This window comes from Corticium candelabrum, chromosome 1, assembly GCF_963422355.1.
Source record: "Corticium candelabrum chromosome 1, ooCorCand1.1, whole genome shotgun sequence".
NCBI classification, from domain to species: Eukaryota; Metazoa; Porifera; class Homoscleromorpha; order Homosclerophorida; family Plakinidae; genus Corticium; species Corticium candelabrum.
In genome coordinates, this window is record NC_085085.1 from 7265415 (window position 1) to 7282323 (window position 16909).

At 40.7% G+C, this 16909-nt stretch overlaps 2 protein-coding genes across 2 annotated transcripts in view; one reads left to right on the forward strand and one right to left on the reverse strand.

Annotated features, from left to right (window-relative positions):
- Position 1: 1 nt before the first annotated feature.
- LOC134178166 (AMP deaminase 2-like) lies at positions 2–12542 on the reverse strand. Its single transcript, XM_062644979.1, has 14 exons — positions 11829–12542; positions 3803–3971; positions 3521–3740; positions 3271–3400; positions 3065–3196; positions 2159–2221; positions 1968–2099; positions 1737–1900; positions 1225–1351; positions 1002–1165; positions 825–945; positions 577–750; positions 394–504; positions 2–325 (listed from the first exon to the last, which is right to left on the reverse strand). The coding sequence occupies exons 1-14, from the start codon at positions 12255–12257 to the stop codon at positions 167–169; spliced, it is 2295 nt and encodes a 764-aa protein (XP_062500963.1). The 5' UTR covers positions 12258–12542; the 3' UTR covers positions 2–166.
- Positions 12543–12628: 86 nt separating this feature from the next.
- The window catches only part of LOC134180313 (RRP12-like protein), a 34531-nt gene continuing 30250 nt past the window's right edge, over positions 12629–16909 (forward strand). The window contains exon 1 of the mRNA XM_062647448.1: positions 12629–13007. Coding sequence (XP_062503432.1) covers positions 12651–13007 — 357 coding nt within the window. The 5' untranslated portion in view covers positions 12629–12650. The remainder of the gene's footprint in view (positions 13008–16909) is intronic.

Here is a 16909-nt window from a genome sequence, read left to right on the forward strand (position 1 = left end):
TAAATTTCATACGTGTTCTATTTTTGCTTCATGACGATCGACTGGTTTAGATCTAGTAAAGAGTGGTATACAAACTGCCATAAATCAAATAAAACTCAAAATTGCCATGTTTTCGCTGAAAGTATTCATCGTAACTCAAAAGTGTTCGTGATCGCGGCTAGTAACTTTAGAGTTGTTTCTTCCCTGCGTCACAGACGCCTGCAAGTTCAGAGTGAAGAGTCTCGTGCCTGTAAGCTAATCGAATATCTGGAACATTCGTTCTCGTTACATCATTGCCATGTGGTCCTGGTTTCCAGTACTCTTCTCCAATCCAATGCTGCTTCACCTGTGTAAATGTGTACGATGAGGCTCTAGCTAAATACACATGGAATTTTGACATTAATGATATCTCACCAGGCGCTCAAACCCGCTCATCAGAACCGAGTTGCGTGCCAGTTCACACATATCGCTTGGAGATAGCTTCCAAACTTGAGATGCAATGCTGTACTCCTCCATGAGGGGTTCCTGCAGTTTACACAAACATGGATCTTTCCAGATTGTATAGTCTAGATAGCTACAGCTGGCCGGGGCACTCACCTTTGTGAAATGGAATTGAAGAGGATCGTCCGTGGAAACAGATACCAGCAGTCCACGTTGAAAAAACTGGGGTAATGGATTTCGATGGATATCCAAGAAGAGGAGATTATTGGAAAGAGGGCTCATAGCTATTCCAATCTGTGCTAAGTAGTAGAGATACTGCAAAGTGGGCACCTGCATGCAACCCATTCACAGTTTCACACTACACATAAAACTTTTGGTAAACAAGTTAATTACTGTAATTGTACCTTCCTGAGAAGTAGACCATGAGAAATGTTCTCAGCCAACATAAAAGATGTGACCAGGTGGTGCCAGAGGCCAGCCTCCCCACAGTGTGGCCGGAGAACAAATGTGTTCATGTTTCTTTCCCTGCACAAGCAGTAACGCCATTAGGAAACCATTGCAGATGTCACCAAACCTGTTACTTGCGTAGCCAATTGAGTACTGTCATATTGGCATACATGTAGTACAAATAGTAAGCGTAGGGGGGATTCTCTTCATTTTCCCAGCGGTCAGGTGGCGGACTTGACTGTCGAAATGACTGATGCTCAGGTTTGCTTTCATCATCAACGCTGTCGAACCCAACTACCTAGCACAAATCATTCAGCTTCTTTCATAAGCGACAGAGGAAGTGATTCACGTGTTTACTTGCTGTAGAAACATGTAGAGTCTTGGGTGAGACTGTGGGTTCACAGACACCTCAAACAGTGGCAAGAATAGATTTTCAAGCATTTCTTGAAAGTTCTTGACACTACAGTTTTTTCGATACACGTCACTGAAACAGAAGCAAGAATTTTAGCTAATTAATTAACCAATATGTGTTCCACATCAGAAATGCCCAGAAGACGAGCAGTTGACTAGAACTAAATGCTAGTTAGCTGATTAAGCTGCTGCAAGTTTGTGGGCCTCCAATGAATGACACTGGTCTACCAAAACTGAACATGGGTTAATTAACTTGGTAAAAAGTGTAAAATTCTGAATTAGCAATTGCATAAGAACACAGGGTTCTGTAGAACAAATTTATGAATAAGAAACATCTAGTAAATGATCATCACAGCCATGCAACAATAAATGTGCCAGCTAGGTATCAGAGAAACTACAAAGACTGCACGTGGAGAGGACAGCCAGATCATTGCAATATTTAGATGTAATTGCCTTACTATAGTCTGGGAACTTGGACAAGCCAACGAACATGATCTGAATAAATCTCATTGTCATAAGCCCAATCAGCCAGCTTGTCCCATTCATCACGTGACCGACCATAAACTGAAATTCGAAGTTCAGCCTTCTGGTATTTACTGTCCTCCAAGTCACTCATAACTTGCTGTGCAAATATCATTTGAAAAATAAGCTTACAACTAGATGCGTTTTCAGAGTCAAAATGCCCACACCTTGAGAAGCTCAGCAAAGTATTTCCCTTTTACGTGATTGTCTGTTTTAAGAAAAATCTCTCGAAGACGACTCTCACCCACAGGGTTGTATTTCAAGTTGAATTTGTCAAACCGATGGAAGGTACTTCGATCCTGCACAAAATATTGTGACCACAAATATGCAATATTCAATCAATCAGTTAGAGACATACAGCATGGACATCCAGCATATCTACATTCAAATCATAGGCAGTCATTTCAAGGCTTTCAAACACCTGGATAAACAGCATTAGACAAATGGTCAACAAGTAGTCTATTTAATATGAGAGTGGAAGGGCTCCTGCACCCACACACACCATGCGCATGCACACACACACGCGCGCGCGCGCGCACACACACACACACACACACACACACACACACACACAACAATAACAACAACTGCAACTACAACTACAACTTAGCTACACAATGACAGTCTAGACAAGAATTGCCCAAGCTGTCATGCAAATTGCAAGATACAGTAGTCCCTCTAAACTGACATTTGATATATGTCTCTAACATGTGTGCAAATTTATGATGACATTTGATATGTCTCTAACATAAGTGCAAATTTATGATAATCTTACTGTTTACTTGATATTAAGTCTATGACTACAAGCAGTTGCATCAAGCAAACAACTTACAACACAGTCTTATCAAATTTTATGTCTTCAGATTGACACACAACTCATATCGTCCTGCAATTCAAAGTTTCTCAGTGTTGGTACATTTATGCATGTGATATTGCACAAGTTGTTTGTATAGCTGTATTACAGAATCAGATCATGAGGCCTAACATGAGTCTTTCAACCAAATAAGTTTGATTTGAAGCCACATACCGCATTACAGTAACTTCACTTACAGTCACAACAAAGTGTGAACAAATATCATAACATGGAAAGTTCTCTAAAATACAGCAGTATTTAGCAATTCATTAGTAGGCAATCATCAGACATGCAGGACTAGTGTAACATATATTTAATTGAAAATTGAAAACCATGGAGATGCAGACAAAATAAGGTTTACAGTTTACAATACACTGTGAGTTTATCCTACATATTGATTTTGATACATACCTCAGAAAGAGACAGCTGCTGCCCATCTCTAACAATTACTTTTTCGTCAGGTGAAACTTTCATTTTCTTTTTGATGAAGCGCAGAAGATGCTTTTGATTCATACAAGATGCAGCATGAACATGAGTATCAACCTAAAAGTATACCACACACTTTAATTAATCAAAGACAACGGTAATTAGCCATCCTTTTTAAGTTACACGTATACCTTCCTGACATTGTAGAAGTCTCGATGGGGAACAGATTTTTGTTCCACAGCTTCAGGCTTCTCATTAAGTATTCCGTGAAGATGAAACGACAACTCCAAATAGTTGAGCCGGCAATAGCAGAACGATTTCCTGTGTCAAATAAGACTACATTGTTTACTGAAAGTATAACACAAACACAAAGACGTAAATTGCTTCTTTCATAGTCTGTTCGTACACACAATTACATCAACTACAATTGGCAGTCCTTACAAAGGCCCATTGATGCAAGCAAGAAAGACAGATTCGCTATCGCGAACAAATTCATCTAAGTTGATATTAGGCATATTTGACCACAGTTTTCCATTTTTTCTGTCTGCTTCATTTGCATACACGTGAACAACCCCTTGATTCATCTCAAACACAAACCCATTGTCACTTTGAGTTGGCTCACCAAATGGCTTGTATGGAGCAGATGCTGAAGGTGACTGGCCTACAAAAAGATACATGTATATTGCTACTAAAACACACACACGAACAAAGATGGCTGGCTACCTTGATATTCTGGTTCAAATTTTGTAATGCGATCAAAGTCAACTTGCTTGAGTAGTGAATTAGATGTAATATGACAAAAGTTTTGGAGACTCTTCGCCATGTATTTTTCACGTATCTGCAAAGCTTTCACCAAGAGATGACAAAGAGCAGTATTTCCCTCAAAGGTTGTCTAAGAGCAAAATGAAATTCAATCTATATATAATTGATAGCATATTTTCTAGATCAGCAAGTAAAAGCTCAACAAACAATCCACGTTAATTACTCGTGACCTAAAGTTCTCAAAAACAGCAAATGTGCGGTCTTCCTAGAAATCTCATATGCATTAATAGATATAGCTTTCATACAAAAGTGTTAAAGATTTACTTCTGACCATTTGTAGTATGCACAATGTCTGAAAATCACACAACAGTCCCTGTTTGCTTGTACATGTATTTGGATCTAATGTTTTGCACAAGTGAACATGCACTACTGCACATTGCTCCAAACTTAGAACATACATTTTCTGATATATATATATATATATATATATATATATATATATATATATATATATATAGCTGTCAAGCTTATCGGGAGCTTTCAACACGCCTTCTAGTCCAGAACAAGAAGTTGCCTACACATGTGTTAGTTCCAACGTCACCAATGTTTGTCGAATCACCTTGTACGCCGATATCCATCCCAGGTGAAGAAAACGCCCTTGTCCACTATAGACAAGTTCTGGCTAGTTACGGCACGGACGGTCATCCTAATAACTCGTCTGGTGAGTCTCAACGTGTATTACAGAGGCAGTTGGATGACGCATTGCTCTCCACCCTTAAAGACACAAGCAGTCTTCGAGACAAGGCACGTCTCAACACAGAGTCGTCAGTTCATGCTGCAGCATGGTTACGGGCCATTCCAAACGTTAAGTTAGGCCTATCCATGGCTCCGCATGAATTTACAGTTGCTCTGAAGCTATGGCTTGGAATTCCAATTACTTCTCCTTCACAATCAATACGTTGTTCCTGTGGGCGTGTAATTGATTGCTTTGGCGACCATCTTCTTGCATGTGCTCACGGTTCTTTACGTTCTAAATGCCACGATGCACTGAGGGACATCATATATCACGCATTACTGGTGGATAACGAAGGCGCTCAGCTCGAGCAACGTTGTGGTCCAGACAGCAATAGCCGCCCTGGAGATATCTTTCATCCAGATTTCGCTGATGGACGACCAGGTTATTTCGACGTTTCGATAAGAAACACCATGCAGTACGTCGCTAAATCTGCCATTTCTGCTGGAGCCGCTGCAATGGCTGGTGAAGAAGAGAAAGACCATCAACACGACAGCGAAGTCAATGCAGCAGGAGGTTACTTCTACCCAATAATAGTGAAGTCTTTTGGTCTGTGGACGTCTTCCAGTCTTGCCACTTTGAAGGTTATCGCGTCCAAGACCACAGCAAAGAGCAGAATAAGTTTTAGTAGGGCAGTCAGTAACTTACTGCAACAGCTTTCAGTTCGCTTATTTCAGTTTAACGCACGTATGATTTGCACTAGTTTGCGATTTGACACTGAGTTTGACTTTTGGGATTTGCCAACTTTGGCAGGGAACGGGTAGTTGTTATCTGCAATAAGAATATACAATATATATAAATACACACACACACACACACACACACACACACACACACACACACACACACACACACACACACACACACACACACACACACACACACACAGTGACTTAGCAGTACACTAAACATAAACAAGAAGGAACGCTAAGCAGCTTATGAATTGAGAAACTTAAAGATAGAGAACTCACCAAGAATAAGATTTTGGAAGAATTTTCCATATAAGACAAATATCGAAAGCGTGGTCAATAGCGTCGTCTGGTTGATGACAAGCTGGACAATGATGTGTTGTGGCAAGTTTTTCAGTGTAGAGAATAGCGTTGGTCGGAAGAACGCAGTGAAGGAATTTCCAGACTATGTCCCATTGCAGAAGAGTCATGTGTGGAGAAATTTTCCAGAGTGAAAGCCATTGTTCGTGAGTGATTGCACCGTATGTGGCCTTCCATTCTTCTTGACATGGCGGATGTTGGCAGTGTTTAGATAGGAAACATCGATACAATAAATAAATGAGTATTCAGCAGTTTATCAGCTGTGTGAAAATCAAAGACGTGCCTGCCACTGCCAGTGTGGCATTCTGTATTTGAAAGAGGGCTCTTGATGAGGAAGGCTAGTCCAAGATTGTGAGCTGACATGTAAACCTTGAGGATAAATTTTTGCTGCAACCGTTCCGGCGTTTGGGGGTTGTTGGTTCATATATCTTCAATTAACGTCGAAGAAGCGACATCTAGCCATTGACAGCTGAAGCATGGGGCGATTAGACTGGTCTTTTATACGGTGGTTCCCCACAAAGGTTCTTCGGCAGCATCTTTAGAATACTTGGGAGGGGCACAGTCGTGTCCTCTGTCAAGTTTTCTCCAGGACATATAAAGTTGGCAAGAAAAGGACGAGGGCTTGGTGTAGTTGCAATGGTCTTGCGTCCAGCAAAATGCATAGCCCATGTTGTATTGTCCGCTGAGATGGGATAGCTGCTGTCGAGTAAGGTCTTTCCAAGCTGCTAGATTCGATTTGTCAAACAAGCGTCGTATCGTTTGAAGGTGTATTGTCATTATTCTAGAAAAGAGCCGAGGCATGCCTAGTCCTCCATTTCTATTCCGTGCGATACACACCAATCGTTTTGTTAGTGGTGGTGTTCCAATCCAAAGAAAGTCCCACATAACGTATTGAATTGCTGCAACGTTTGATAAGGCATATTTTGCTTAAGGCGTACGCTGACAGGATGTGTGCTCAACCCAGGTGACAGATCTCGATTTTTCCACATACCCAATCACTTTTCAGTTTCTATCAGTTTTAATTCACCAGTTTTCTTCCATAGATTCATAATATGAAAGACTGAACGTTAGGCCAAGAATCTTGATTGCTGTGGTAGTCCATTCTATTTGCAGTAGGTTTTCTTGACGTTTTCACTTTCCAAGCCATAAGCCAACTGACTTTTCTCGGATGACATGTGTTCCACTGGCACAGTTATAAACTGTTAGTTTATCTTTTGAGGCAAAGCCTAAAAGTTTGTCTCTGTTGTTAGAGAAAAGTCATGTCATCTGAATGGCTAAATACTTTAATGCTATCTCTGAGAGCATCGTCAACAGTTAGCACTCTTACTGCCTCTTGACGTCGTCTTGACTAGTGCTATGGCACAGAGAAAGACTTTGCACTCATCTCTCTTATGGCTCCATGGGGAATACTACAACTCTGGTTTGAGTGGATGATTAATCTGATTACTTTCTTTAGACGATTTGTTGGAGCTCTGTGATTATTTGTATTGGGTATTAGAAGGCTCATAGGATGCCAGTTTTGAGATCGTTTCGATTCCCTTTCTTATCTATGATATGAATGATTCTGGTTGTCTTGCTGTACGAAAGAGAGGTCTTTCATTCGACTGTGCTAACCATTTGCATGAAATGGTCTAGCAGTGACCAGAAGACTCTATAAAATTCTGTCATAATACCATCCATGCCAAGAGACTTGCCTGCGTGTAGTACCTGAGAAACTCTGTACACTCTTTCAGCATTAGCGGATCCGACTTTCACACAAAAGACTGTGTGCGTGTTGTTTGTGCATTTGTTTTGTCGTTGATAGTTGCTCTCGATAGAGGTCGGTATAAAATGTTTGAGTAAGATTAAGACTGACTTTATTGTCTGTAGCTCTCTTGCTTCGATTGTTTAGTTCAGTGATATAACCACAAGCTCCCTTGATGTTCTCTTTTGCAATGAAGAACTTACCTAAAGTTTCTTCACTCTATAACCATTGTGCTTGGCAGCAAACCTGTTTGCCTTGAATATACTCTTGCTCATATTCTTGTAAACATTTTCGAAAGAAGTCTGGTCTTGAGACAGCTGTGATTTGTCCGTTTTGAATTGCGCACTGTGCTTTTTGTAGTGACTGTTCAAGTGTGGTACTAATCTTATTTCGTTTTGGCATTGAATTCCATAACATATAGTCTTATGAGCCTTTCCAGTGTCCCACCATTTGAGGAGCGCTGAAAACAGTCGTTTTTGATATTGCCAATGTAGTTAAAAGATGGTGATTTCCATCGGTAGTGAGCCTCGGACAAAAGACTCTTATTGAGTTTCCAATAACCCCGTCCTTTAAAATTTGAGGAAGCCAGAAGTTGCAGAAGTACACACAAGTGGTCACTGAATGCTGTAGGAAGAACAGAAATCTTGTGAACTTTGTTTTCTAACACACACAAGGTTAGAAACACATCTAGTCGGCAGGCTCCTGGTGGATAATATTGATTCCACATGTAACCCGGAACATATGGATGGCGTTTTGAGAGTTAGATATATACCCATACATATTTTGTGTCTGGTATAAGAGTCCATACAACTCCAACAAAAATGTATTAAAGTTACATCAAATCACTCAACTCACAAAACACTATGAAACCAAATTATTGCCAGAACAGACTCAATCAATGGTATCCAAAGTTTATAAAATGATTCTGTTCCTTTCTGTCTATACCAACAGTGTCTGATAAAATCTCCGAGTGTCCATTTAAAGCTGTTTATGATTGCCGTTGGTGGGAGCAGCTGTCGCTTCTGCCAAAATGTAACTATGAGGATGGAGAAACAGAATTTCATGTCCGTTAGAAGGAGATCTAACATATAGCTTCGCTGGTTAATGTGAGGTGGTGTGAATGCATCTAATGAATGTAGCAGCCTAGCTGCATTTTGCAACACGTCTCTCCATATTGGGCAGTTTTCAAAACAATGATCGATCGTATCGTCTGCTTGTGATTTACATACAGGCTGGACAAGATAGTGTGGATGAAACACCCCATTGGAGTAGTTGGTAATATGTCGGTAGAACCCGATGTAACATTTCCCATATGATATCTTTCTGAAACGACAGAAAACTTCCTGTTTCTGGTATCTTCCAAAGGTCTACCCACTGTTCAATTGATGAGGTATGAAATGTTGATCCTAGTTTGTCTGACTGACAGGAGTCTTAAGCCTTGTACACACAATGCTCCGATAAATATCCCAAATTGGTGTTCCATGAAGATGTTTTGAAAAAAGCATAGTTGGGCTGAGCAGTAGGTCGGTCGGTCTAGGTCATGTTTGTCTAGGCAGATTACTCTAGGGTATAGTTGATAAGCTACTGTGCGGCGTTCTGGAGGTTGATGCATATATATATATATATATATATATATATATATATATATATATATATATATATATTGTTCCTCTCATTCTATGACAAGACCAGGTGACATTTTCCATCCCGACTTTTCCCTAGGCAAGGCTGCTTACTTCGACATTTCCGTGAGGAAACTGTTCACTCCCTCTCACCTTATTAATGCTGCCATGAAAGCTGGTGCTGCTGCTGAGGCTGGGGAAGTGGACAAAGATGAACACCATCTTGCTAACATCTTAACTTCTGGCTGTTTGTTCTACCCTCTTGTGGTGGAATCATACGGAGTATGGGCTGCACATAGTCTGGAGGTGTTGAGATCTTGTACAGAAGTCTTTTCTATCATCTGGCTTGTCTCTGGGCCAAGCTTCCAGGCAATTTCATGAACAGTTATCTGTTCGTTTATGGTAGTATAACTCAAGACTGATTAGTGACTATCTACTTAATTATTATGACTTAGACTCTTTGTGCTTCCGTCCTTAGGGTGGATATGTGTTATTTGTGTTATCTGTATTACATACAAATATATGAGTGTTACTCAATATATATATATATATATATATATATATATATATATATATATATATATATATCCTCAACTTACTTCCATATACATGATAAAACAGTGCAATTCGGAAACTCACGACTCCAGTCTGACATTTCAGAGGATCATGCAGTCCTTGCACATTGAGAGTAACAAGTTGAAGAGCCATAATAATTTTGTGATTAAGAAATTGGAATACAAATCATAAAGAAATTGAACACAACACGGATACTTAAATTGGCCCGCATCAGACTGTTGCAGCGTCTGCTGCGGGTGACTTGGACAATGACTGAGATGGAGTAATATCCTTCCCGCTGTTTTTTGGGCGCTTTCTTTTTCTCTTTCTCAAGGGCGTTGGCCTTGATTTATCTCACTTTCTCTTTCTATAGTCCATGTCACTCGTCGCTGACATGTCTGTTTCATATTCTTCCTCGTTGATCATGCAGTGGTTTTGCTTGGTTATAGGTGTTGGAGTGTGGGCATTAAAGGGCAAGTCCCACGAAAATACACGCTTATTTGTACTAGAGGTACTTGTTGTGGTAACTCGTTTCCCAAAATTAATTTTGTAAAAGCAATGTAAGAACGAAGAAATGCAACAGTAAATTTGGGGGCGTCTTGCTGTGTGTAGCACACCATTTTAAAGGATGAAGTAGAAGTGTCTTACCACTACACGTGAACTACGGTGTAAGATTTGCATGGTGGTGCATAGGCATATCGGTGTGGATAGTGCTGTATCGCATATGGCTGTAACAATCAAGATAAGGACATCAAACGTGGCATACGATTTTACCGCTTGCCTCTTACAAACATGCCACTGCTGAAACAATGGCTGTCCAAGCTCCACCTGCAAGATCCTCCTAAAAGTAGTGAGTCTGGGAGTTTTCAAATATGGTTTTTAAAAATACCTTTTTGTATTGCGGAGATCTAGAAAAACACCCCTCTCTATCGATTGGGATTGCATGCAAACAATGATAGTCAAATATTTTGTGGTCTCTAGCATCTTCCTCCCGTCTCGGGGCTGCACCTCCCTAAGCCCCGAGACGGTGGAAGATATTGTGGAGAACATAAAAAATTTGGTCTTGCAACAGCACGACCATGATTACAAAACTTTTTTTCTTCTTTTTGGATCCTCTTTGGGTTTACATTATCTCTCGCGCCAGCAAGATTTTCATTGTTAAAACAACGGGGTGTTAGGACAAGATGTTGGTCCAAGGTTCTATACCTTATCCCTACATAGATCTTCGCATGTATACCCACCTGGTGGTGGGCATATCTCATCCAACCCAACAGGTGGTTCATACATATCATGGTAGATCGCTTCAAAGATTCCCCCAAAGTCTCCAAAGGAGATGAGAGAAGTGTTAGAAGCACTATCCAAAAAAGGAGAAAAAAATCAATGCCAAAAGCAGAATACATCGCAATGTGGTCAGAGCCTCCAAGATTATGGTGGCACGTGAGCCTCGCAATACATACATACATGATACATACACACACACACACACACACACACACACACACACACACACACACACACACACACACACACACACACACACACACACACACACACACATGATGGAAATAGTCGATACAACTAAGATCAATTATGACTTTGTCTGTGTCTCCATGAACCAATTTGTGCTGAGCAAGACAGGCCACATATATCACAGATGTCATTGCCACTCATAGATGACACTACAGTTTTTCGTTTTCCCTCTTTTGTTGTCATGCTTGCACATGTTTGTCTTCAAAATACTCGGTTGAGTTTTTGCAGTAAAATATCAATAAAGTCCTGTCAAATGTGACATTTTCCCAGTGTAGTACAGTGATGCCGCATGATTCAATGTTTACTTTCAGTGTGTCCTTGAAGCAAAGTATTGGACCACCAGCTGGTCTAGACCTTTCCTTCAGTTGCCCGTAAATTACTGTCCTAGGGAGTCTCTATCATCATACATACATACATACATACACACACATAAACTTACATATGTACGTACAACAATGCCCCTAATGTCAGATGACCTAAAATTGTTGTTTTACTCAGTCAATATAACAATTCCTTCTTTAAATACACTTTTTTTCTATTTTCAAAGAATTCAGCCAAACAAATATTGACGTGTTGGGCAGTAGGCGTGACTTCACCAACTCCAGTAAAATCAATTCACTATCACAGCACACTGCGCTAAATTTACATGTACGTGCGCTTACACAAATTATTCTAGTCTCAACAACTAACTGACCTTGACGTCGCTTCCAGTTGTAATGCTTAGTCGGCGATAGCTAACACTCTCTGACGCAAGTCTGCTGGCACTATGCACTGAGAGTCTTCTCTCTCTCTGAAGTCGAGTAAAACCAAAACCGCATGTGGATCGACTGGAAGGAAGACTAGCCTCCACGCTTTGAGTAGGATCCTGTTCCTCTTCAAACCTGCCTTGCTCTAGTCTCAAGAATGAGTCCGAATTCTCCAATGGAATAGCGTCGTCAGGTGCTTCGTAGTCTAGTTGGGATTGATAGAAGGGGCTTTCATCGCGTCTGTGGCGAATTGTCTGATGAAGAGACTCGTCAGTCACAGATACCAGTTCATTTGCCGTAGCATGGATCTCAGTTTCCCCTCCCCCTACGGTTGGTCTCACTGCCTGCGCTGCAGAATTCTCTACAAACGTGGCCATGCAAAGAGTGAAGAAAGACAGATCACGTGACGCAATTGGAGCAGACACTGCTTTAAAAAATTTACATAATTAAATGTTATATTCTATAATGTATTTTATCGACTTTAGTAGACAATATCATGATATTTTACAAGTCATGAATGTGAATGTTTATAGCTTTGTCGTTACTATGACTAGAAAGATTAATACGCGATATATACAAATCTTCTGTGGAAATCGGTCAGTGAAATTCTCGCCATACACTACTCAGTTCTTACACAGTTCTTATCATGTGTTGTGAATGAATTTGTGTGGCAGCCTCGACTTCCGGACAATTTTGTGACGTCATACAGCAGTCAGTCACGTGTGTCGAAAAGTGGTCACGTGTTCGGCAAGTTGTTGCCATCTCTAGTAATGACTCGTTTGAAAGCAAGTAAGAGTGCCCATCGATGGAGAACAGGGCACAGCAGTAGCAGCAATCCGAAAATTTATAAATTTCGAAATCAGGCGAAATGTAGAGAGCTTGGAGGTCACGTGTCATCAGCCAAATCATCATCAGCTCTGACAGCGGAGGCATTGGCTAGACACGATGATGGGTTGGAGTCAGACATCACGATGACAAAAGAAGATGACCAGTTTACGATGGAGGGCAAGAAGAGTGCGAGAAGTGCGTGGACGTTGGAGACAGAGTTTGCTGGCGGAACGTACAATGGAACGGCATTTCACTGTGTGCAGAGATTGTGGAACTCGTCATTAGCCAGTCATAGACAGGTAACATTTGAGTTCTACATATCTATTTGTTCTACAACATATCTATCTATACATACATACAGTACACGTGTACTCACTGCTGTGGGTACACTCAAAACTAAAACTAGACAGCAAAAAATACATGGTCATTACTGTCTAAAGCTAATCTACATAGCAACATCTTGGCATTGTAGGACCATAATTTAACTGACAGTTCATGAAGATTTCAAACAGCTCTACGGACTGTCATATACCCTTTAATTAATTAAAAGACAACCTTTGTGGAATAGGGTAATCTGGGGTAATTCCTTACATATTTGCCTTCAGTGACTCGTATCTTGTAGTCAACACGCTGTTTTAACTTGTTGTTGTATCTGTCTTCAGCATTGGTCACTGCAGTACATACAGGAAATTTCATGGTGATGTCCTTGCTCACCTCAATTAGAAACAGGATCTAATTTTGGGAAGGTCAGATTGGGTGAGTGGGGCAATTCCGTACACTTACCAATACTTGCTTTCTCAAAGGTTTGGGGTTTCTAACATTGTTCAACACGTACTAACACTTACCAATTGATTCTACGTGTCTTTCTGAGATGTACAATTAGCATTTAGTCAACACAGCGTAGAAATACGTGGTCACTGAGACGTACGACTTGGAAGCTAAACCACTCTATTGTCACCTATTTTACAGTTATCAGAACTCAAAGTTACAACTTTGTCACTGAGGCTAATTTGAACAGAGTGCCAGTGAAGCAGGTAGGGATACGCCCCTGCAACATTGCATGGATGGCTCTTTACTAGTCTTATCTCCCAAGTGGGTTTATCGCTGACAGATTGTAGCACTGAAGGCCAAATACTACGGCTACAAACACACTTGCAAAATGAACTTTGTTCTTGAAAGTTGGAAACTAGGCAAGTCAGCAGATGTGGTACCTCCGTTTAGAAGTCGTCTAGATTCTAGAAATGATAACACTTGCCGTTGCTTTTGTTCCTTGTAGAGTGCGAGACAACCAGCTATTCAACGAGTGCTTACTTATTAGAATAGAGCTTGGTTGAGAGCCAGTGGTCAGTCATTGAAATCAAACTGTACGGAATTACCCCGAATTACCCTAGCCTTAATGACATGATGACTGTTTGGTGACCACAGGCCCAAGGATTCGTACACCAAAGGATGAAAGACACCACTAGCTCTACATATAGGGTTATCTGGGGTAACTCCATGACCAGGACAACTACATGAATATCTAACCCTGTTCTAGCATGAAGCATCTTACCTCCAGTTTAGGATTTGAAACTCTGCTACTATTAAAGTCTGTCCACGCTGACTTCTCCCTTAGTAAGCCCTGAATAACTTTTGACAGCAAGGTTCTAGAGACACGTTAAACACTTCATTTTAGAGCTCATGGCCATGCCGTTTTTGAGTGTGCATTGCAGATGAACTTCCGCCAACCTTGTTATGCAAATGAATTATGTAGCTACTCTAACCAATAGACAGCCTTCAATTGAAAGACGAACCCACTCCATATGCTAATTACCAACGCTCATTGGATAAACGCCGGAAACATCTGTTCACGCAAGAATCACACAAGCTTTCCGGGTAGAAGTCAGAGTGGACGGACTTTAGTAAACTACTTGATGTAGGATTATGAGTCAGTTTCGTAAGAAGTTGCTATATATATACAGTTTCGGAGGCATTTTTGTTGCTATTGCTTTGACGTCCAGGATGTTCATTCAAGTAGCAATTGACTTGCTATGGTACAGCGAAAGATCTAATAAGTATGCCTTATTTGTAGCTACCACAATAGATGCAGTAGAGAAATGTTTCCAAGCAAGCGATAGTTATAACCATTTGTAAGTCGTAGTTACCAGAACTAAACTTTGTTCACGAAGTTGCCCCGCCCACGAGATTAGCAGTACCGACAAAAGTCCTGAATTATCTCAAAAACGATTAAGATTTCAGAGATGGCTGCCCACGTGCTGATTGGCAGGATGCTACTGCTCCATAAAAAGTAAGATCAAGCGACTACAACACTCACACGTAGCAAGATACAGGCATGTATTAAATTACTCAGAGTTGCTCCAGATTACCCTATATATGCTATAATATATAATATAATATATAATATGGATATATATAGCTATTGAAATGTGTCTGTGGTCAAGTTCTTGACTCTTTTGGCGATCATTTGATTAGCTGCAGTCACAGTCCTCTCTGGATCAAATGCCATGACATCCTTTGTCAATGATTTACCACGCTCTTCTAACAGACAGCAAGCATGCGAAAAGAGAACAACGTTGTTCTGGCTATGACAACAACCGTCCTGGTGATATAGTTCATCCTGATTTCTTTTGGGTCAGGAGCCATCAGCCTGCAGCCTTCATTCATTATTAAAGCTGCTAGCAACAGGAGTTGCTGCGGAAGCTTGCAAAGGCTTTCGTCACGCTGACAGAGTTACAGCAGCTGGTGGTATCTTTTATCCATTTGCTGTGGAAACTCTCGGTCTTTGGACACCATACAGTCTCAAGATACTATGCTCTATAGCTTCGAATTTCTGCAGTGAGTCACATGACGTTTTCAAAGTCTTTTACGTAGTTGGGACTTGCATACTTGAGTTGTTGGGGATGTTGGGGTGAGGAATGTTCATGTATAGATATTAAAATCAAAAACTCACAGAACAAGCTAGAAGGCTAATAAAGCAGTCTCTCTACAGTCCCACGTTAATCTATGTAAAATTATCTTGACATAATGTAGCCATAATGTAACAAATAGCGGTTCGTGCAAGTTAGTGGTAGCCTTGCTCATTGATATATTTCCTTGAAAGACAAGTCTTCTAGCAACATTCTTGATGATCAGCAACTATGGCTGGTCTACAATCCAAAAGTCTCAACGACCAGTGGGTGGAATATGCTACCAGTAGCTTTCACAAAATTATCATGACGGCTGTCTCCTTCAATCTGACCCTCCTCTACTGCTGCACCTGCATGGTGTGCAGCTCTGATGATGTATTGTGGTTGAAATGAATTGCATACTGAGATATCAAAATACGTAGGTGATCCTTGTTTGAAATGAGGAGGGAAGACATCACCTGGATGCATGTTGTTGTCGACTGAGCAGCGTTGTTCTCTTCGACAGTTAGCATTGTCGACTGAAAGAATGTGAAGGAAGACATTACACAGAGCATCATGACAGTGTGTTCGCCATTTTCCTTGACCACAGCCTAGGTGATCCCCAAAGCGAGCCACACTCTGGTTGCAAGAGTATCGACTCGTTTCGGAGGCAAAAAGTGGAACTCCAAGCCAAAGGCGCAAAGATATCACGAACTCTTTGTGGGGTATGGCAAGGCCAAGATTACTGTTATATGTTGCGTGTAGCCAAGCTCCAGCTTGCTGAGCTGATATCGTGTTATATATATATACCCAAGGACAAAATTACAGGGACACTTGACATTTTTGTGTGTAGTCATACTTTGGCCTTGAATTTTTCTGTAGCAAAATGAAATATTTTTCAAATTTCTTTTCTCATGAATTGCGCCATTATTAGTCTTTAACATTGCTTGAGTTCATGATTGCAGCTGTACTGACTACCTACTGCACACTAGTTTGCTTTGAAGAAGGAAGACGGCTAATTTACGTTTCTTGTGTTCGTACATTGTACTTGGACGCCCATTTTTGGCATGCTATCTGAGGATGCTTTGTATTGAAAAGTGAAAGCAATTTTGTGAGTCTTCTTACCAACATTTTGAAAACTGGTGAATTGTCTGTTTTTGTGCATTGATTTCGTGCGTGTCATTACAATTTGAATTGTTTTGCCATTTCAAGCAATAAACAAACTTCAACGTATGCAGAAAACGATATGATACCACTTCATTTTAAAGCGATTGTACTAAGATAAACACTGAAAGTTACAGCGACAAAAAAGGCTA

Bases quoted from the DNA above. Each gene is read 5' to 3' on its own strand.
- LOC134178166 (XM_062644979.1), bottom strand. From the start codon at position 12,257: ATGGCCACGTTTGTAGAGAATTCTGCAGCGCAGGCAGTGAGACCAACC. The intron at 3,741-3,802 runs GTAGCCAGCCAT...ATCTTTTTGTAG, and splicing joins ATTTGAACCAGAATATCAAG to GCCAGTCACCTTCAGCATCT. The intron at 751-824 runs GTACAATTACAG...GGTTGCATGCAG, and splicing joins ATGGTCTACTTCTCAGGAAG to GTGCCCACTTTGCAGTATCT.